This window comes from Pipra filicauda, unplaced genomic scaffold (assembly GCF_003945595.2).
Source record: "Pipra filicauda isolate LSUMZ 115617 unplaced genomic scaffold, ASM394559v2 scaffold54_size4384275_pilon, whole genome shotgun sequence".
NCBI classification, from domain to species: domain Eukaryota; kingdom Metazoa; phylum Chordata; class Aves; order Passeriformes; family Pipridae; genus Pipra; species Pipra filicauda.
The window spans coordinates 4,055,613-4,072,721 of NW_024104698.1; the positions used below are offsets into that span (position 1 = coordinate 4,055,613).

The 17,109-nt window shown below is 39.6% G+C and overlaps 1 protein-coding gene across 10 annotated transcripts in view; it reads left to right on the forward strand.

Moving 5' to 3' along the window:
- The first annotated feature begins 1,453 nt into the window (after positions 1-1,453).
- Positions 1,454-17,109, forward strand: part of SUPT3H (SPT3 homolog, SAGA and STAGA complex component) — a 266,154-nt gene continuing 250,498 nt past the window's right edge. For 2 of the 10 annotated variants that reach the window (XM_027723068.2, XM_027722737.2), the window contains exons 1-2: positions 1,454-1,505; positions 12,400-12,494. In XM_027723068.2, the coding sequence (XP_027578869.1) occupies positions 1,488-1,505; positions 12,400-12,494 (113 nt within the window). In that variant the 5' untranslated portion in view covers positions 1,454-1,487. Of the gene's footprint in view, positions 1,506-1,636; positions 1,795-1,850; positions 1,971-2,871; positions 3,108-8,117; positions 8,136-11,152; positions 11,205-12,399; positions 12,495-17,109 lie in introns of those variants that run through there. The other 8 variants (XM_039387279.1, XM_027723391.2, XM_027723453.2 and 5 more) reach the window with 8 other exon arrangements.

Here is a 17,109-nt window from a genome sequence, read left to right on the forward strand (position 1 = left end):
AATTGGTCCCACCTCTATTGGTCCCACTTATTAATTACAGTTTATACCATGGTACACTTCATCCTGTCTCCTAACAAACCTGCATGTGATGAGCGAAAAGACCAAACTAAACTCACAGAAACCTACAGTTAGGAGGTGTCGAAGGAAGAAAAGGTTGAAAGGAGAAAGGAAGGGTTAAAAGACGAAAGGAAAGGTGGCTTAATGCTCCAGCTCACCTAGTCATGCCCTTCCCCATCAACCTATTGAGCTGACAGGACACAGGAAAAGGAAAGCCACCATTGCCGGGAATCAGAAGAAAACACAGATATAAAACCACCTCAACGCCTTTCATCATCCCAGCATAGAACAGTGTATTTAATCTGGAAGGGACCTACAATGATCATCCTGTTCAACTGCCTGACCATGTCAGGGATGACCAGAAGTTAAAGCAAATTGTTAATGGTATTGTCTAAATGCCTCTTATACACTGATATGTGTGGAGCATCAACCACCTCTCCAGAAGGCTGACCACTCTCTCAGTAAAGACATGCTTCCTAATGTCCAATCTAAACCTCCTTGGCACAGCTTTGAAGAATTAATGGCATGGTTGAAGTAGTACAACTTGGTATGCCATAGCAAGGATCCAGTGGTACTTAGAAGGCTAAAGACAAACCAGGATCGCTGTCGCTCACACTGTGCTATTTTTGAACACCTGTACAGGGCTGTAGCTGCAGAGATGAGGGCGGGCTGGCCTCATCAGCCAGACACCTATGTAAGCCCACACCTCCCTCCTGAGAGGGATCCAGGCGCCTCTTCCCAAAATTCTCCCGATTTTGGCACTCACAGTAGCCCTGGAGCTCTTCCCAGTGCCGTCCAGCACCGCCCAGCGCTGACAGGGAAGTAAGGGGTGGCCATGGCCCATTGGGCAGCACCTGCAACAACCACCCCTGGAGGTGTTCAAGGAAAGACTAGACTTGGCACTTAGTACCATGGTCTAGTTGACAGGGTGGCGGTTGGTCATAGGTTGGATTAGGAGATCTCAGATGCCTTTTCCAAGCCAAGGGATTCTGTGATCCACAGAATTCTTAGGGTATACTGAGTTGAAAGGGACCCATAAGGATCAAGTCCAACTCTTAAGTAAATAGCCCATACAAGGATTAACCCACAGCCTTGGTGTTATTGGTACCAGGGTCACCTGCAGCAGGTGATGTAGGAACACATCCAGGCGGGTTTGGAATGCCTCCGGAGAGGGAGATTCCATGACCTCCCTGGGCAACCTGTTCCGGTGCTCTGCCAGCCTCACTGTAAAGAAGTTCGTCCTCATGTTGAGGCGAAACACAGTGTGTTTTTAGATTATGGCCACTGCTCCTCGTCCTGTCACTGGGCACCACCAGAAAGAGTCTGACACCATCCTCTACTCACCCGCCTTTTGAGATACTTATATGCATTAATGATCCTGTGATTCTGTGAGGGGCGGGCTGAGGGGAGCAGCTGAGGAGAGAGTTGAGATGAGAAGAGCAGCCGAGGTGAGCGGCTGAGGGGAACGCCGACAGCGGCGGCGGGCGGACGCGGTAGCGGCCCCGCCTCGCCCCGACTCCTCCCCGCGCCCTGGGAGGCGCCGCCGCCGCCTTCCATGTGCGGGGCGGCCGCTGTGGCGGAACCGGCTCCTCCCCGGCGCGGGCGGCGCCATTTTACCCCCCCTCCCTCCGTGCCTGCCTCGGCGGCCGTGGCGGCGGCGGGAACAGCGCGAAGCTGCCGCTGCTTTCCGTCTCCCTCGTTTTCTCGCCTCGGTCCAGGCGAGAAGGAAAGACCGAGGTTCAGTTCCTGTTCCTCGCTCTCCCCTCTCGGCTCTCTGCACACGGGGTGGGGGTGGGGGGACCGGGCACCACAAGCTGCTCCCACCCTCCTCCCATCCTTCCTCCCCTGCACATCTCAGCCGCCTCCTCCTCCTCCATCCATCCATCCATCCTTCCCCGGGGGTGAGCCTTTGAGTGAGTCACCAGCGAGGGCACGCTCTTAGGCAATGTGTTGCTATTAATTAACTTGGCGAGGCTGCTCGGTGTTGGGGCCTTCAGGAGCATTAACGGGGCGGTTCCTGCCCGCGGTACCTGCGGGGTGCGGGGGGGGCCGGGGCGCGGGGTTTTCTGGTGTCCTTGGGTGATGTTACATCAGACCCTGCCCTGCTTGGTTTGTCGTCATGCAGCTAATCTGGAAGGTGTTTCTAGGACTTTTTCATTTTTTTAAAAATATTCTTAGCATTCTGTGACAGTGGCCAGGCTTTGGCCTGCAGTACGCTGCAGGTTGTTAATTCTTCGTGTCACTCTGATGCTATGAAGTGTTACTAGTTTGTAATTTTTGTCTACAGGAAGTGGATTTTATTTATTTTGCCCAAACAGATGTGGTGGTTTGTTAATTGTAATTCTATGTATTTGGCTGTTCATTCTTAATGTGAAGTGTTGGATACATACACTGATGCCCTAAATTGATGTAATTCCTGATATTTCAGAATGCTTACTTAAGGTCTATGGTATTCCTTACAGAAATTATTAGTCCTCTCAGAAATTAATGGTAAATGCTAAAAACCTAGGAATAACAGTCCAGAAGCATATTTCCCTATGTTAGCTTTAAGTGACTTTTCCACTCACTGTGTTTTTATACCTCCTACGTACAGATCAACTGCTTCTGAGTTCCTAGAAATTACACAGATGGATGCTTTGTAGTTGATGAATGCAAAACACAATATACATGCAGAACATATATTACTGTGTGTGTGAAGGGGAGGCAGGAACCTGATGTTGTGGGCAACCAAGTTTGCTGTATGGCATTAGTGCTAATGATTTATTGTGAGACATTTGATTTCCTACGAGTGAATCTGTTTCAAGGTTTGCAGCAGTGTTGGTGATACGCTTACATTTTCTTTTGAAGTCTTTGATCTAACTCCCACATCATTCTCTTTCTTGATACAGGCCTTGCTTTCCCTTTGGCTTAAGGCAGCAGTGCTTACTTGGCGGGATACAGTGCACCCTCCCTCTCTCCCTTTTTGCATATCTTTCTTCAGCGCTGGCCAGATCCAAGTGGTGTGGAAGGCAGCGTCAGTCCCTCTGTTAACTTCGGTGGACTTTGCACAGGCCCGTATTTGCATGTTACTGATATGCAAATCACGTTTTGTTTTATTTTGGTTCCTTTTTCTCCCGTGTATTGTTGCCATGTAGGTGGAAATGTTAATGTTAAAAGTAGCATTTCCAACTCTAACAGTTTTTCTGAAAGCCTCATCTCTGCTTGTGAAAGTTTGAAAAAGTTAGTTTTCAGTTAGAGAAAGAAATTCTTAGCTGTGATGTTCTGAAGAAAAGCTTGAGGTCTTGCCAGAATATGCTAAAAAGGCAGGAGGAAGAACTCCAAGTCATGTCTCTGAGAAGTAAACAACAAATCCTTCAGTGCATTAGTGGCATTTTACTTGTGACTTTAAAATACATGGATTTGGAGACATTACTTAAGGTTTAAAAAGATTCAGTAGCATTTAGATTATTTGCTGAGCCTCTGAGTATCATAACCAGCTGAATTACTCTCATGGGCTCAATTCTGAGTAGCACAGAATGGGGCTGGGATTTGATTAGTCAATTAGTAACTTGTCAGTGTAAGCAAACTGTAATTTAGCAAGCTACAAGTGTTTTAAGAATTGCTTACATATAATAGTGTAGAGCAACAGTGAGTATTGTTCACCTTGTTAGTGCTGCTCTGATGTGATGCCCTCGGGCCGTGAGACCAGCTAGACAGTGTCTTTCTAGGTCATCATTGCAAGAGTGTTCTGAGGCATGAGGCCAAACCCAAGCAGTGTATAATTATACCATAGAAACTAATTGAGTTAATGCTCTTGTTGCAATTGTGAAATATCCAAATGTGTAGATACACAAGTGTGTGCAGAGAAGGAAACTAGTCAGGCCTCTGCTCTCATGGAACGAGTCAGTGGTGAGTCAGTTATGAGCTTATCTGGAGCTGATCAGAAAAACTGCCTGTCAAAGGTTCTGAACATGGTATTGATTTGGTCTGTAATCTGTGTTTCAGATACTTGGCACTCACAATGCTGCAGGGAGTCGTTACTAATTTGAAGTAACCTTAGTAAATGTTCTTTTGCAAGCTAACACTGGTGAAACTTCTATTTATAAATAATCTTTGGCTCTTCTCTACCCCTGTATTTTGCATACGTTTGAAGTATTGCATTTGATGACAATCAGACTTTCACAGAGTCAGCTGCAAAGTTTCTAGTTCACACAGCTCCTTAAACTGTCATAGGAGTAACAGTAATGGAAAAAGAGGTCAGGAGCTTGCATGGAAGAGGTGATTTCCAGTAGGCTTTTGCTGAAATGTTTTATTGAAAACACACACGTTTTTCTTTGCTACTTAAGCACATGGCTTTTAAAGGCACTTAACATTGAAGAGCTACGTTGATAATTTTTATGATTTGAGAGATTATAGCAAGAATTAAGCCAGTTCCTAAGTATACCTGGGAAAAATGTCTATTTTTGATTGAACAGGAATACATTTTAACAGACACTTATTGGTCATCACCTGTGACTGAGATCTCTGGAAAGGGTTGGTGGGCCTGAATGTTACTGACATACTGTTAGACCTGCTTTTTAAAAGCTAATTTTTGTGTTTGCAACTTACATTTTAAAGCCATAGCTGTTTTTCCTGTAGTTTTCCTTGTATTAGCTGTTGTGCAAATGAACAACAGAGGTAGACGTTTTCTCCTCCAGAGAATTTCTACTTTTGATGGCTAGCCCTGATTTCTGAAAGGAGAGGAACAGCTCAACAACAAGAGTTAGGAGAAATTTTATATAATCTCACCTATGTATTTGGCTGCTCGTTTTTGATGAGACATTTTGGATAGATACATTGATGCCCTAACTTGATGGTATTCCTGATATGGCAGAATATTCAGTTAAAGTTAGGGTGGTGGTACTATATATTAAGAAATTATTTTAATTGCATTTCAAATAGTGAACCAAACACAGAGTGATGTGAAAAGAGGAGGATCAATGTGAGCAGTGTAAGAGATTGAGAAGATAATGCTGCCTTGAAAGGAGATGAAGGCAAGTGAAGGTTTAGAGAGAGAAATTATACTGAGGAAAATATAGTTTAAGGCTAATGGTGACTTGGCTGTGCTTTATAGAAAATCTACCTGCGTTAGTAAAACCTTAAACTTTTAAGTTACTTTAGATGGAACTAAAGGTAGATGGGAACCATTGTTGGCAAATGAGCAGTAAAGCATATTGGCAGAACTAATTTGACCTTTGCATATAAATATTTTATGTTTTACTTGTCAGAATAAGCGAAATACTAAGCAAGTCACAGTTTGGGGCCTGTTCATCTTTGCATGCTGGAGTCAAGTGTGCAAGTCCCTGGTGACTTGAAGGTATTCTTTATCATCAGACCTGTGTTTGCTTCACTGAAAATTGTCAGTGGTTCCCACAGGAAGATCATGGTCGCTAAATTGCATCTCTATACAATTATTAAATAATTAGTATGGAAAGTTGAGAGTACTAATGTTTTATGAAAAAACAATTGCTAGTCCAAATGAAGTTATGGTTATAGGAGCCAGCTCCTGAAAGCTGTGGAAACTTTGCTGTTAGTTACAGGTTGTCTGGTCTTTACACTGTTTTGTTAAAGCATTTAACAAAATAAAGGAAAGAAAATAATTGATGTTTAATTTGCAGTGCCATTAACTGCCAGATGTGGCACAGAACAAAAAGTGTGCGTGTTCAGTTCCGAGGGAGATGGGCATATACATTAGATTAATTTTCCCTGCTTTCTTCTTAAAAATAAATATATCACTTCGGGGGAAGGACAGAGCTCTGATTAGACCGGAGCTAGAAATGCTGAGAGAAGTGTTTGTAAACATCTCCAGATGTGGAGGCAGAGCTCTCATGTAAGGTTGCGCTGTGTGTTTCCCAGTCTCAAGTAAAACAGTCACATCTGTATATTAGTATTCTTTCAGTAGTCCAGACCATTCTGGGGTCTGTTTCAGAAGAAGCTTAAATAATTGTCCTGTCTAGCTCATGGGTGGACAAATAATAGCTTAAAATATGAGGACATGCAGAGTAATTTCAAGTAAAACAGCAGTTGTTACACACAGTGAAGTCAGAAGGGTATATTTTAGTCTGAGGTTGGTTAGTGACTTTTCTTTCCCAGCTAAGTCAGTGAGAGCATTGTGCTTGTTCACTGCTTTCATTTAAGGTCTTCAGTAAAATTAATGCACAAAGATACATTATGAAATGTAGAAATGAACATGAAGGATTATTTTATCTCCAGGGATGTTGAAGAGTTTTAAAATCATTAAGATGCATGTTATTCTTTGGACCAAAATCTATGCCTACTTGTATTAGTAAATTTGTTTTTCCCTTTGTTATCAGCCATGCATCTTTCTTCTGTAACTTCTCCATGGGAATGAATGACTGAGTTGCCTTTTAAATGGAAAGGGGGGAATGATGTTCAGTTGTGTTCCTTGTATTCGTGTGGGCTTTTCAAGCACGTTTTGTTCCAAGAAAGAGTGTCACAGTTAAAGACGAGATGCTTATTTGTCTGGGTGGTGAAAGCTGGGCTGGGCATTGACAGCTGTAAGATGATTTTTTCTTTTTGGTATTCACTTTAAAATAAAACTACCATAAGCAACTAGTCTATGAAGCAATAAATGGAAGCAGCAGCAGCAGATGTAATGTGTTATCCTTAGCATGAATAGTGCATGCATTTCGCTTTGTGATACTTTGTTAATTAATTAAAAATTAAAGCAAGCTGAGATTGCATTCCCATCTTTGAACAATATTCTTGAATGCAGACCTGGTGCAGATGTGTCACTGCCCGCCCACAGATTGCTCCTAATCCTAGATTTGGTCTGACTGTTCCCTGAAAGTTTGGGCCTTTGCTTTATCTACTTGTCTTTTGAAGAGGTGGTGTTTAGGAAATATGGAAGTTATTTATCCTATTGCCTGTAAGCAAAGCCATTTCTTAATTGTTGCACAAAAAAGGTGATTTTTTTTTTTTAACCTGGACAGGCTTGAGGATGATAAACTAGTTTCATTATATACTTGGAATCATTAATTTCTTGTAAAATTCAGACCATACATGCCCTGTGCATATCTGTGACCCTTTAGAGTGTTTCTAGTTCCAGCCTGCTTGAACAGCTCAGGAGAACTTAAGGACTTGGTGTTTTCATTTTTACTTTTCCCATATTACTGGGAGAGTGGGTGATAAGCAAAACAATGCATTTGGTAATTAATTCTTTAATACTTATGCATTTGGTAATGCATGAGTATAACTCATGCATTTGCATATTAATACTCACGCATTTGGTAATTAATTATTGGTGTTTTGTTTAACCTTCTCTTATTTTTTAATAATTTTGAGTGCACACTCAGAAAGCTGGTCTTGCACATGTTCAGCAGGGGTTGTGGCTGTGTTTTTGTTTTTTAAAAGAAATGCACTAAAAAAAAAAATCTGTATTTCCTGTATTTAATTAAGTTGTTACATCTCCAATTCCGGAACTGTTACTTTACACTCTTGTCAGCTGGTGAGGCCATGCATCTAGTGAAATACTCAGTGGCAGCAGACTAGTTAATCTAATTACTCTGAAGTAAAGAGTGTGAAAACAAAAGCATTAATTTTAATTTTGTGTTAATTCATAGTCATCTTGGCCTTTATTTCCTTCCTGTTTTGTTAGGGTTTATATAAATGAAAATTTGTCAGTCTGTAAATTTTTGCATGGTTTCAGTTTATATGCAAAATGTGTTTATGAAAGGCAAGAGAAGAGGACTGATGTGATAACTACGTTAGATGTATGTTTATGAATTAAGTCATTGTGACGGTAAATTCTGCTCTGTGTTATTCAGTGCAAAAAGTTATGCAAGGACAGTGCTGGGTTTTTTGGTAATTCTGCACCTTTGTTGGCCTATCTGGGCAAATCCACTTTTGTTTTAAACAGACCCAGTTTAGACTTAGATGTTTTCTTTTGGTGAAGTGACAGCCGTTATTACTGTTAATGTTTGCTCTTCCTGAGTGAGTTTAGGTCACTCAAACTGTGTGTTTAGAGGACTGTTCTCTAGTGATTGTTTGGATGCACTTTTCTCTTGGATCTTCATGTGACATTTTGGCAATGGTGGCTGGTAAAAGTATTTGAGCAATATTTCAAGAGACTTGTTGACTGAGTATGTGTTGTTAAACCTGGAGAAGAGAAGGCTCTGAGGAGACCTCACAGCACCTTCCAGTACCTAAAAGGGCTCTGAGAGAGCTTGGGAAGGACTTTGGACAAGGCTGTGTGATGATGGGATAAGAGGGAATGGTTTTAAACTTAAAGAGAGTAGGATTATATATATTGGGAAGCTCTTTCCTGTGAGGATGGTGAGACACTGGCACTGGTTGCCCAGAGAAGCTGTGGCTGCACAATCCCTGAAGTGTTCAAGGCCAGGCTGAGCGGGGCTTGGAGCAACTTTGGAGCAACAAGGTGTCCCTGTCCATAGCAGGGGGGTTGGAATGAAGTGATCTTTAAGATCTCTTCCAACCTAAACTATTCTATGATGCTATTTCTCTCTTTCTCTGTCTCTTTGTGTATGTATATGTATGTTAAGGCTGCTTTATGTATGTCCCAAATAATATGAGTCAGCTTGCAGATTTTGTGATTTACTGTTATTGGCTAAATGTATAGCCTGTATATTAAATTCACATTTTAGGAGCAGTGGAATTTCAATTTTTATACATCTCTCAGCTTGCTCTTGAATAAGTAGATGGGTTATACAGATATCTCTTTGATTGTAGAAGAGTCAGTGTGAGTTAGTACTACTTGGTTATTTCAGGATGGATATGGATGTGAAGGAGGGCTATGAAATGAAAGTCTGCCTGGATGTCTTACTGTGGTGAGAGGGATGGGCCTGAACCTGATGAAAAATGACTTAAAATTTGTTTCCCTCTCTTTTGTTCTGCTGATTCATATGGAACAAGTACTGTTTTCTGTTGTGACTCTTCAGTGTAAAAGACATTGAGATTGCAGGAGATGCTTTAAAAGATATTAATGATTATATACACATTTTAATATGCATTTTTAACCATACACTTGATTGTAATATTTTACTTATGGGAAAAGAATTTATAAAAGCTGGACCTCTTTGGATATAAACTCATAATTACCAGTCCAGATAGTGTTAATCAGAAGTTATCTTCTTTCTAGACTTCATGATTAAAATACAGCACACTGAAATAATCTGTGACCTAATCTGAACATCTGAATTCATTTTGTAGAATATGGCAAACAGCTGCATTTCAGTTTGGAGTTAAAACAAATACAGTATATCGACCCATTGAAGATTACTGTAGGCTTTTCAGTTCCATGATAGCTGTACTTATTGAAGAAAATTGATTTGAGAGTGCTTCTGCTTTTGAATGATTTTTTTTCTTTTTTTTTTTTTTTTAACGTCCGGAAGAAAGGAAATAGAACATACGGAGGATGGGACTTTGATGTGTAAAGAAGTTAATTATCTAAACCATCAAACAAAACGTGGGCTGTGGAAGTAATTATTGTAAAGGGTCTGATGAAGCCTGACAAGCTGTTGGTTTTTAATGTCAAGAAAATGCTGTACACCTGCTTGATTTGAAAGTTAAATCATTTGGTTGCAATAGGAAGATCGAGTTTTTAGTGAAGCAATAGCCAGTAAGCTTTCAGCTTTCAAGCCTACTGATACTTACACACATCTACAGCCCTGCAAGTGTTTTTTAATTAAGCTGTTCTTGTCCACTTGGAGGGCAGGAATCTAGGAAAGGATTTACCCCAAAACAGGACTTGCATGAATCACAAATCTTACACTATGAGGAGGCAACTGTGGAATTGTCCCAAGGTTTTTGGGAATTTTGGGAGAATGCTTCATAAGTTAGTAGAAAAGAACCTCATGGATAAAGTAAAATATCTGTTATGGATAGTCAAAGGAAATAGCCATATATATGATACTAAATTATATTAGTTTTAAAAACCCCTAAACTTAAAACCCCCTTAAGTCTTTGTATGCTGTTCAGTTTTTAAACATTTTTTTTTTTGTTTTTAAAATTAACTAATTTGACTGTTTAGGTTATATTACTCTGGTAATTGCTGATTATGACAACACTGAAGCCTAGTGTGTAACTACTCATATGATTAAAATCAGACTTTAGTGGGAGCAAATTCGTGATTAAAGTTACACATGTGCATAAGTGCTTGCAGGATGGGGACCCAAATTAGAATCTACTTGAAGATGAACAGAAGTCTGTGAAAATCTACTTGAAAGCATTAATAAAAATAAGTAAACTTATGACACCAAGTTGGGTGGGAGTAGGGAGGCTGTACAGAGGGGTCTGGACAGGCTGGATCAATCAACCAAGGCCAGTTGTGTGAGGTTCAACAGGGCCAAGTCCTGCACTTTAATCACAATAACCTCGTGCAGTGCTGGGGGCAGAATGTTTGGAAAGCTGCTTGTTGGAAAAGGCCCTGGGGGTGCTGTTTGGCAGAGGCTGAACATGAGGCAGCGTGTGCCCAGGTGGCCAAGAAGGCCAATGGCACCTGGTCTGTGTCAGCAATAGTGTGGCAGCAGGAGCAGGGCAGGGACCGTCCCCCTGTGCTGGGCACTGGTGAGGCCTCACCTTGAATCTTGGGTTCAGTTTGGGTCCCTCAATACAGGAAAGATGTTGAGGTGCTGAAATGAGTCCAGAGAAGGGCAACGGAACTGGGGAAGGGTCTGGAGCACAAATCGGATGAGGAGCAGGTGGGGGGGCTCATCCTGGAGAAAAGGAGACTTGGGGGGACCTTCTTGCTCACTACAACTCCCTGACAGGAAGGTGTAGCAAGGTGGGGATTAGGCTCTTGTCTCAGGTAACAAGTGACAAGTCAAGAGGAAACAGCCTCTAGTTGTGCCAGGGGAGGCTTAGGTGGGACATTAGGATGTTTGTTCATGGAAAAGGTGGTCAGGCATTGGGATAGGCTGCCCAGGGAAGTGGTGGAGTTCACCATCCCTCGAGGGGTTTAAAAGACATAGGACATGGTTTACTCATGGACTTGGCAGTGGCAGGTTAATGGTTGGAATCAATGATTTTAAAGGTATTTTCCAATTTAAACCATTCTATGATTCCATCTAAAGCATGAACGTCTTATTTTTCGTCGTTTGTCCAGCTGCTCTTGGGTCATTAGCCTTTCAAAGCACACGTTACTTTTGAAGGTATGTTATGACTTGTATTTAGACTATTATAAGTTTTCTTCAACCAAAGCAGAATATTTGGGATTGATTGCAATGCTTTTAATGACATTTAGTATAATTCTGGTCCTGTACTTTAGGATTTCTTTTTAGAAAAGTAATTTACCTTAACCTTTGAACTTTAAAATGGAGGAAGGTAGGATCTCTTACAGCACAGCAAACTATATCAACATATATTTTATTGTCATTACTACTGCTACAACTAATAGTACAAGAAATGAGCAGTACAACTCAACTGTTACTAGTGTGCAACAAGCTAGAAGAGGAAGAAATGTAGTGGGAATATATCCTGTTTATCGGGAGACTTACACAATGTGCAGTTTTTTGTTAAAACATTAAGGGAAAAATGAAACTCCCTTTTACATATTTATGGAGTTTTCCATAATTCAATTTTGCTTAGTCAGTGTTTTAGTAAATTAAGTATTTTTTAAAATGAAATAGTTCAAAGGCGTTTGACTTGCATATTATTAAAGAGGAAAACGTAGATGAACTAATTACTTCATAGAATAAGAGTAAAATTATACTGTGTTTGGTTTGGAGTTTTTGAATGAGAAATTTGTATAGAAAAGCTGTAATCTATTTTGAATAAGTGTAGTCCCTTCAGTCCTATAACTATCATGGTGTTCAAGTCTTACTCTTTTTTTAATGCATTTCCATTTTAAGTAGTGTGTGTATGTAAAGCTGGTGTTTTAGAAAGGAAGGTTGTGATGTCTGTGCTCGTTAAGTTTTAGCTTTTTCTGAGAATCTCTTTTACTCCTGTTAGTTCAATGGAAATGGTATGGGTGTGATTCACTAATGGTGAGGATACTGCAGGAATATAAGAGGATGGTTTGGGTAGCAAGATACTGATGCTGTGACTACCATCTATTCCAGAATAGCAGTGTTTTTATCTTAATGCTTCTCCACTGGTGCTCCTAGAATACTTCTAAGTGGTATTTCAGAAATAGTGCACGTTTCCAACACTTTGCTTACTGTAAATATCAACTCTTACATTTTCTGCAGTGTCTCACATGGGATTCTCTTTGCATGCAGAACCTTTGCCTGCAATTCTACCCCAAATAGCTTTTATTCCCTTCTGAATATGTAGTGTGAAACCTACATGTGCTCTCTTAGAAATGAAATACAAGTATTAAGTGCTGTTATTTCTTTGTTTACTCAGATGAGCAGCACTGTGGCCAGCCCAATGTCAACAGTTGTCTCCTCAAGCAGTGGAAGAAAATCGACCAGCTTTACTCCTGAATTGCAGAGTATGATGTGAGTAACCAGTCAGAATATCTGGTAACGTCTGCCTTGTGTATTCATCTTTCAGGTGGTTTCTTGGAATGTGTAAATAAGGGTGATGAGGGGAAAAAAGAGCAGGTATTAGTGATGGAGCTGTTAGTATTTTACTTCTGATTTGTAAAACATTCAGAGGTGACTTGGATAAATAAAACCCACACCCTCTCCTGAAAGGAGAGAAAATGCTGCTGAGTAAAGAAATGCGTTTTTAATGTAAACTATAGAAGTCTTTAGAGACCTGTATTTCTCAGTCCTTCATCAAAGAAAGCTAAGCTTCCTGTTGTCATATATACTTTTGCAAAGAAATATTTTGTATTAACATCTTTCAGTGCTAATACTGAGATGTAGACTGCTGAGATCATAATATTGCTGATGCAATTTTGATATGGAATGCTTGGGTTTTAGCAGACAGGAAGTAAAATTGTTAAAAAAATAGGTTATTCTTTTAAATGAACAATGGATTCTTAGAAACCCAGTTCCAGGCTGTGGCATTGTATTTTTTTTTTAGTTTGTAACTTCTAAAGCCTTGCATGCTGTTTAAACAGGTGGGTTTTGTCAGTCTTAAAGATACTAGCATAATCAGAAGGATTCCTTAGAAGAAGTCTTTATCTTGACTGGTAATCTGCTACACTGGGCTGGCTGCAAATCTTCATTTTGTAGAAAAGCCACAAGTTGATCAGACAGTTTGACCTGACATTACACAGCATTTTTCCCCTTTCTATGTCTATCCAAGACACTATGGGGATGGCAGGTAATGCTCTTGTTCCCATGTGGCTTCATGCTCTGATTTATCAAACACTTTAAAGAATATTTCAGCTTAAAACTAAGAGACATCTAACCAGCAAGGCTGCAGATGGGGAGCTGGGCTGCAGTGGCTCGTGTCTAAAGTGCACATTTAAAAAATGGATGATTGTGAATGTAATTATGGAGCGGAGGGAGAGGATGCACATTTGGCAGTTGCTGATGTCAGCGGCACTTTAAAGGGAGCTTTGCTTTATGAAATCTTGCAGAAGTGTCTTACAGGACTTTTCCCTTTGTTCATTTGTCAGAGTTGAAAATGAAATGGAGAAAGTTAATCCCAGAGTACTGACATGTAAATCCATAGTTTCAAAGGATAGTGGTAATCATTGGCTCTTTTCACTAAAGTCTTGGCTCTGAAATACTGTCCAGAATGTTGTTTGGGATAGGATGAGGTGAAGAAGGATGAACTTAATCATGACTTTTAGACTACTGATATTCACTTGGAGTGATCTTTACTTTTCAATAATCTTACCAGTATTCAAAAGCTACTTTTTACTGTGTTGCTGCTTCTTATTTTTTTAATTTTTAATCAGTCATGTATAAATCAAAATGGTTACAGCATCCACATTCTAACCCATAGATCTATAACTATGTTTTAATGACAGGGACAACTTATTTATTAAAATCACAGATATTTCCTGCATGTTACCATGATACCACCCTTTTGATCATTTTACTTTAGGTCATGAATTGTTGAATCATCTATTAATTTACTTGTATGTGGCTTTTAATATATTACCTTGTGTGAGTTATCATTTTTGGGTAGTCTTATCTGAAATGTTCTACTCTCTTCCTTCCTGTTTCCATTATGTTAGAGCTAAAGATTAGGTGAGGAAGAATGTCAAAGCTTTATTTTTATTTATAAGTATATGAATATTTTGTTGTGCCAGTTGCCTCCTGTACCCATAAAGAAGTTAAAGTATTTCAAAACTCCACAGATAATAATTTACCGACATAAAGACTGCATTTGGCTTTTTAATGTAATAGAAATATTTAATACCTTAGTATTGCTGCCTCATATTAGAAATGCTCTTTGCTTTTCCTTCTTTTTTACTTGTGAAGGAGTTCATTTAGGATCAGAAAGGTGTCTTAGGTCACTTCAGGCTACACTAGCACTACCTTTTTTTTGTTTCAGTTAAAGGCATGACAGTGTTAAATAAGAAAAATGGTAGATCTCCACGTCCTGTGCCAAGTCCCCCACCTGCCTTGCACTCACACTCAGCCTGTTCCTACTAGTTCCCTCTGGTTTCTTGTTGCTGCTTTTAGGAGATACAGGATTTTAGGCAGGTAAAATGGTGGTGAGAACAACTCTGCCTTGCTTTTCATCACATGTAGATTCACCTTCACTATTGTGTAGCAATTTCTGACCTGAATTACTAAGAGGGCAGTAGATACCTAAGGAGTTACTTGCCTCTCTGAAATTCCATGAAGAGTTCCCTTTTCAAAAACAAAGATGCAATTTGTTTTCAGTTAAATGTCCTTAAGAGACTGTTGTCCAGTGGAGCATGGGATACATTCCACTGGAGTATTTTTCAGTTTAATGTAAATGGGATACTGATTTTTTTTTCCCTGTGTGTTGAATCATCTAAAATAGATGAGTATGTTGTTACAAACCCAATGTTCTGCTGTATTGAGTTCTCTTCAGGTACAACAAGATCAGTGGTCTCCTTCAAGAGAATTCTCTTTGGTTATTGTTCACATCTATTAAAGTGATCTACACTGAAAAATATAAGTGTTGTTCTTGGTGGAGAAAATAACTGTAACTGTGCTTAAAAGACAGAACAGCAGCCCAGAAGTTCAGAGTCGCAGCCCGTGCATCAATTTGGATCAGTGTCTGGGGAGCCTGGATTTTACTGAATTGTGGACTTCCTGATAAAGTATTTTGAAACTGCCTTCCCCGCCAGTGTACACATGATTCTGTCAGAACGTAGAAGTTATTGTTGGCCATAGAAATGGAAGGAATAGACATTTTCCTTTTGCTTCAGAACTGGTGCAGTTATCCTTTGAAAGCTGTGCAAACAGATCTGCTGTGCTTTAGAGTAACAGTTTTCAAAGCTTTATTAAACCAGCAGAAACTGAAGAAAATCCTTGACTGTGATGAAAACATTGAGAGTTACATTTTTATTGTTTGCTAGGGGGAAAAAAAAAGAGATTTTTGAAAATGATAAAGTGCCAGGGATGAACCACGTAGAGAAAAAAAGACAACTGTTTCCTTTGGCCTGGGCTATAAAATGAAGTTGTGCCTTTAAAAGAACTTTCTATGCTCTGACAGAAGCTGACATTTTTTATAAACTACATGATTTAGGAAGTTATGGATTCTCCCATTTAGGCAATTTGTAACAAAGACATGCTGAAGTCCTAAGATCGTGGGAGATAGTAAAGACTGGAGCATTACAGTGCAAGAAAGGTAGCATCATCTTAAAGAAAAGAAAATAGAGGCTGTGTCTGCCTAGTTTGTTATTGTGAAGTTGAGTAGGGTCGCCTATTTCCTATTGATTGTCATCCCCGTGGATTGATCTGAAGAGTAACTTTGACTTGTCCTGCCTTTCTCAACAAAAACTTTGGCGCAGCAAGAGGATGAACCTGTGAGAAATAAATCCTATAGAGACATTAAGTGCTAATCCAGAATGGCATGTCATAGTTTGTGTTGATTTTAAAAATGGGCTGTTGGATTTTAGGAATTTGAAAGGCAGAAGGAACACAGGAAACAGTATTTTTGAAGAAGAATATAGAATCCTGTTATAACCCAGTAGCAGGATATGTAAATCTGTGGATAAGAATCTCATGGTTGGAAGATGAGATCCTTGATTAGTTTGTAATTTGCAGCACTGAAGTGCTGAGTCAGGGTTTGATTCCCTGGAGTGCTTAAATTTATGTGTAATGATAAGCTTGTGGTTGATCCTTTTTAAGGTGAGGAGGTTATTCATGTATTACATCTGTTAAATACACTACACCTGGTTTTGAACCACAGCATTATTAGGGAATGAGCTGAATCCTGTTGTAGAACTGTGTTTTTATGATAAACCCAGACATGTTTTTATGATAAGCTCTGAAATGTTATTTTGGTTTATTTAAGAAGGCAGGAAACGTATAGGAGTCTTGAAATCATAAAATACTGCAGAAAAGCTCTCTTAAATTGTGTACAAGTTTTTCATTGTATACATAGATATTTTATTAATAAAGTGGTTCTGGTTTTCCATTAGGAATATTTAAGATATGTACTTGGATTTGAAGAAATTTTTGTGTTTGTCAGGAAAACAGATCTTTGATGTCTAAATAGTACTGTGATGGTGCTTAATGTGCTGATTACCTTAAGAAGAATACTTCTTAGTCAGATTGTCACAGATCACCCAAACACATCAGTTTACAGTGCACCTTTTACATGGTTATATTTGGACCTTGGAATTACCTGATATTTATCTTGTACCAATTTAAAACAGGGGAGTGCCGTATAGATCTTGCTTTAACTTCCACATCCTTCATTTGTATTTGGATGTTTTATTATGCTACCACAGAATGTACAGCAGTAAGTGTTAATAATTAAAAAAAAAAGCTTTCAGCACATCTGGTGCATTTTGCCAAGGTTTATTTTATAACTTTGTTTGGCTGATCTGCAGCCTGTTTCCAAACTCACTGCTAATGTGAGGTGAGTTGTGCTTAAATTATAGTTCTGCCCAGTAGATTCACAACCACGATGATTTCACATTAGCCACTAAAATTCATGATTTGGTAGAGATCATCTATTCTGTAACATAAGCACTACTTACAGAGTGAATTTCTGGAAACCCTG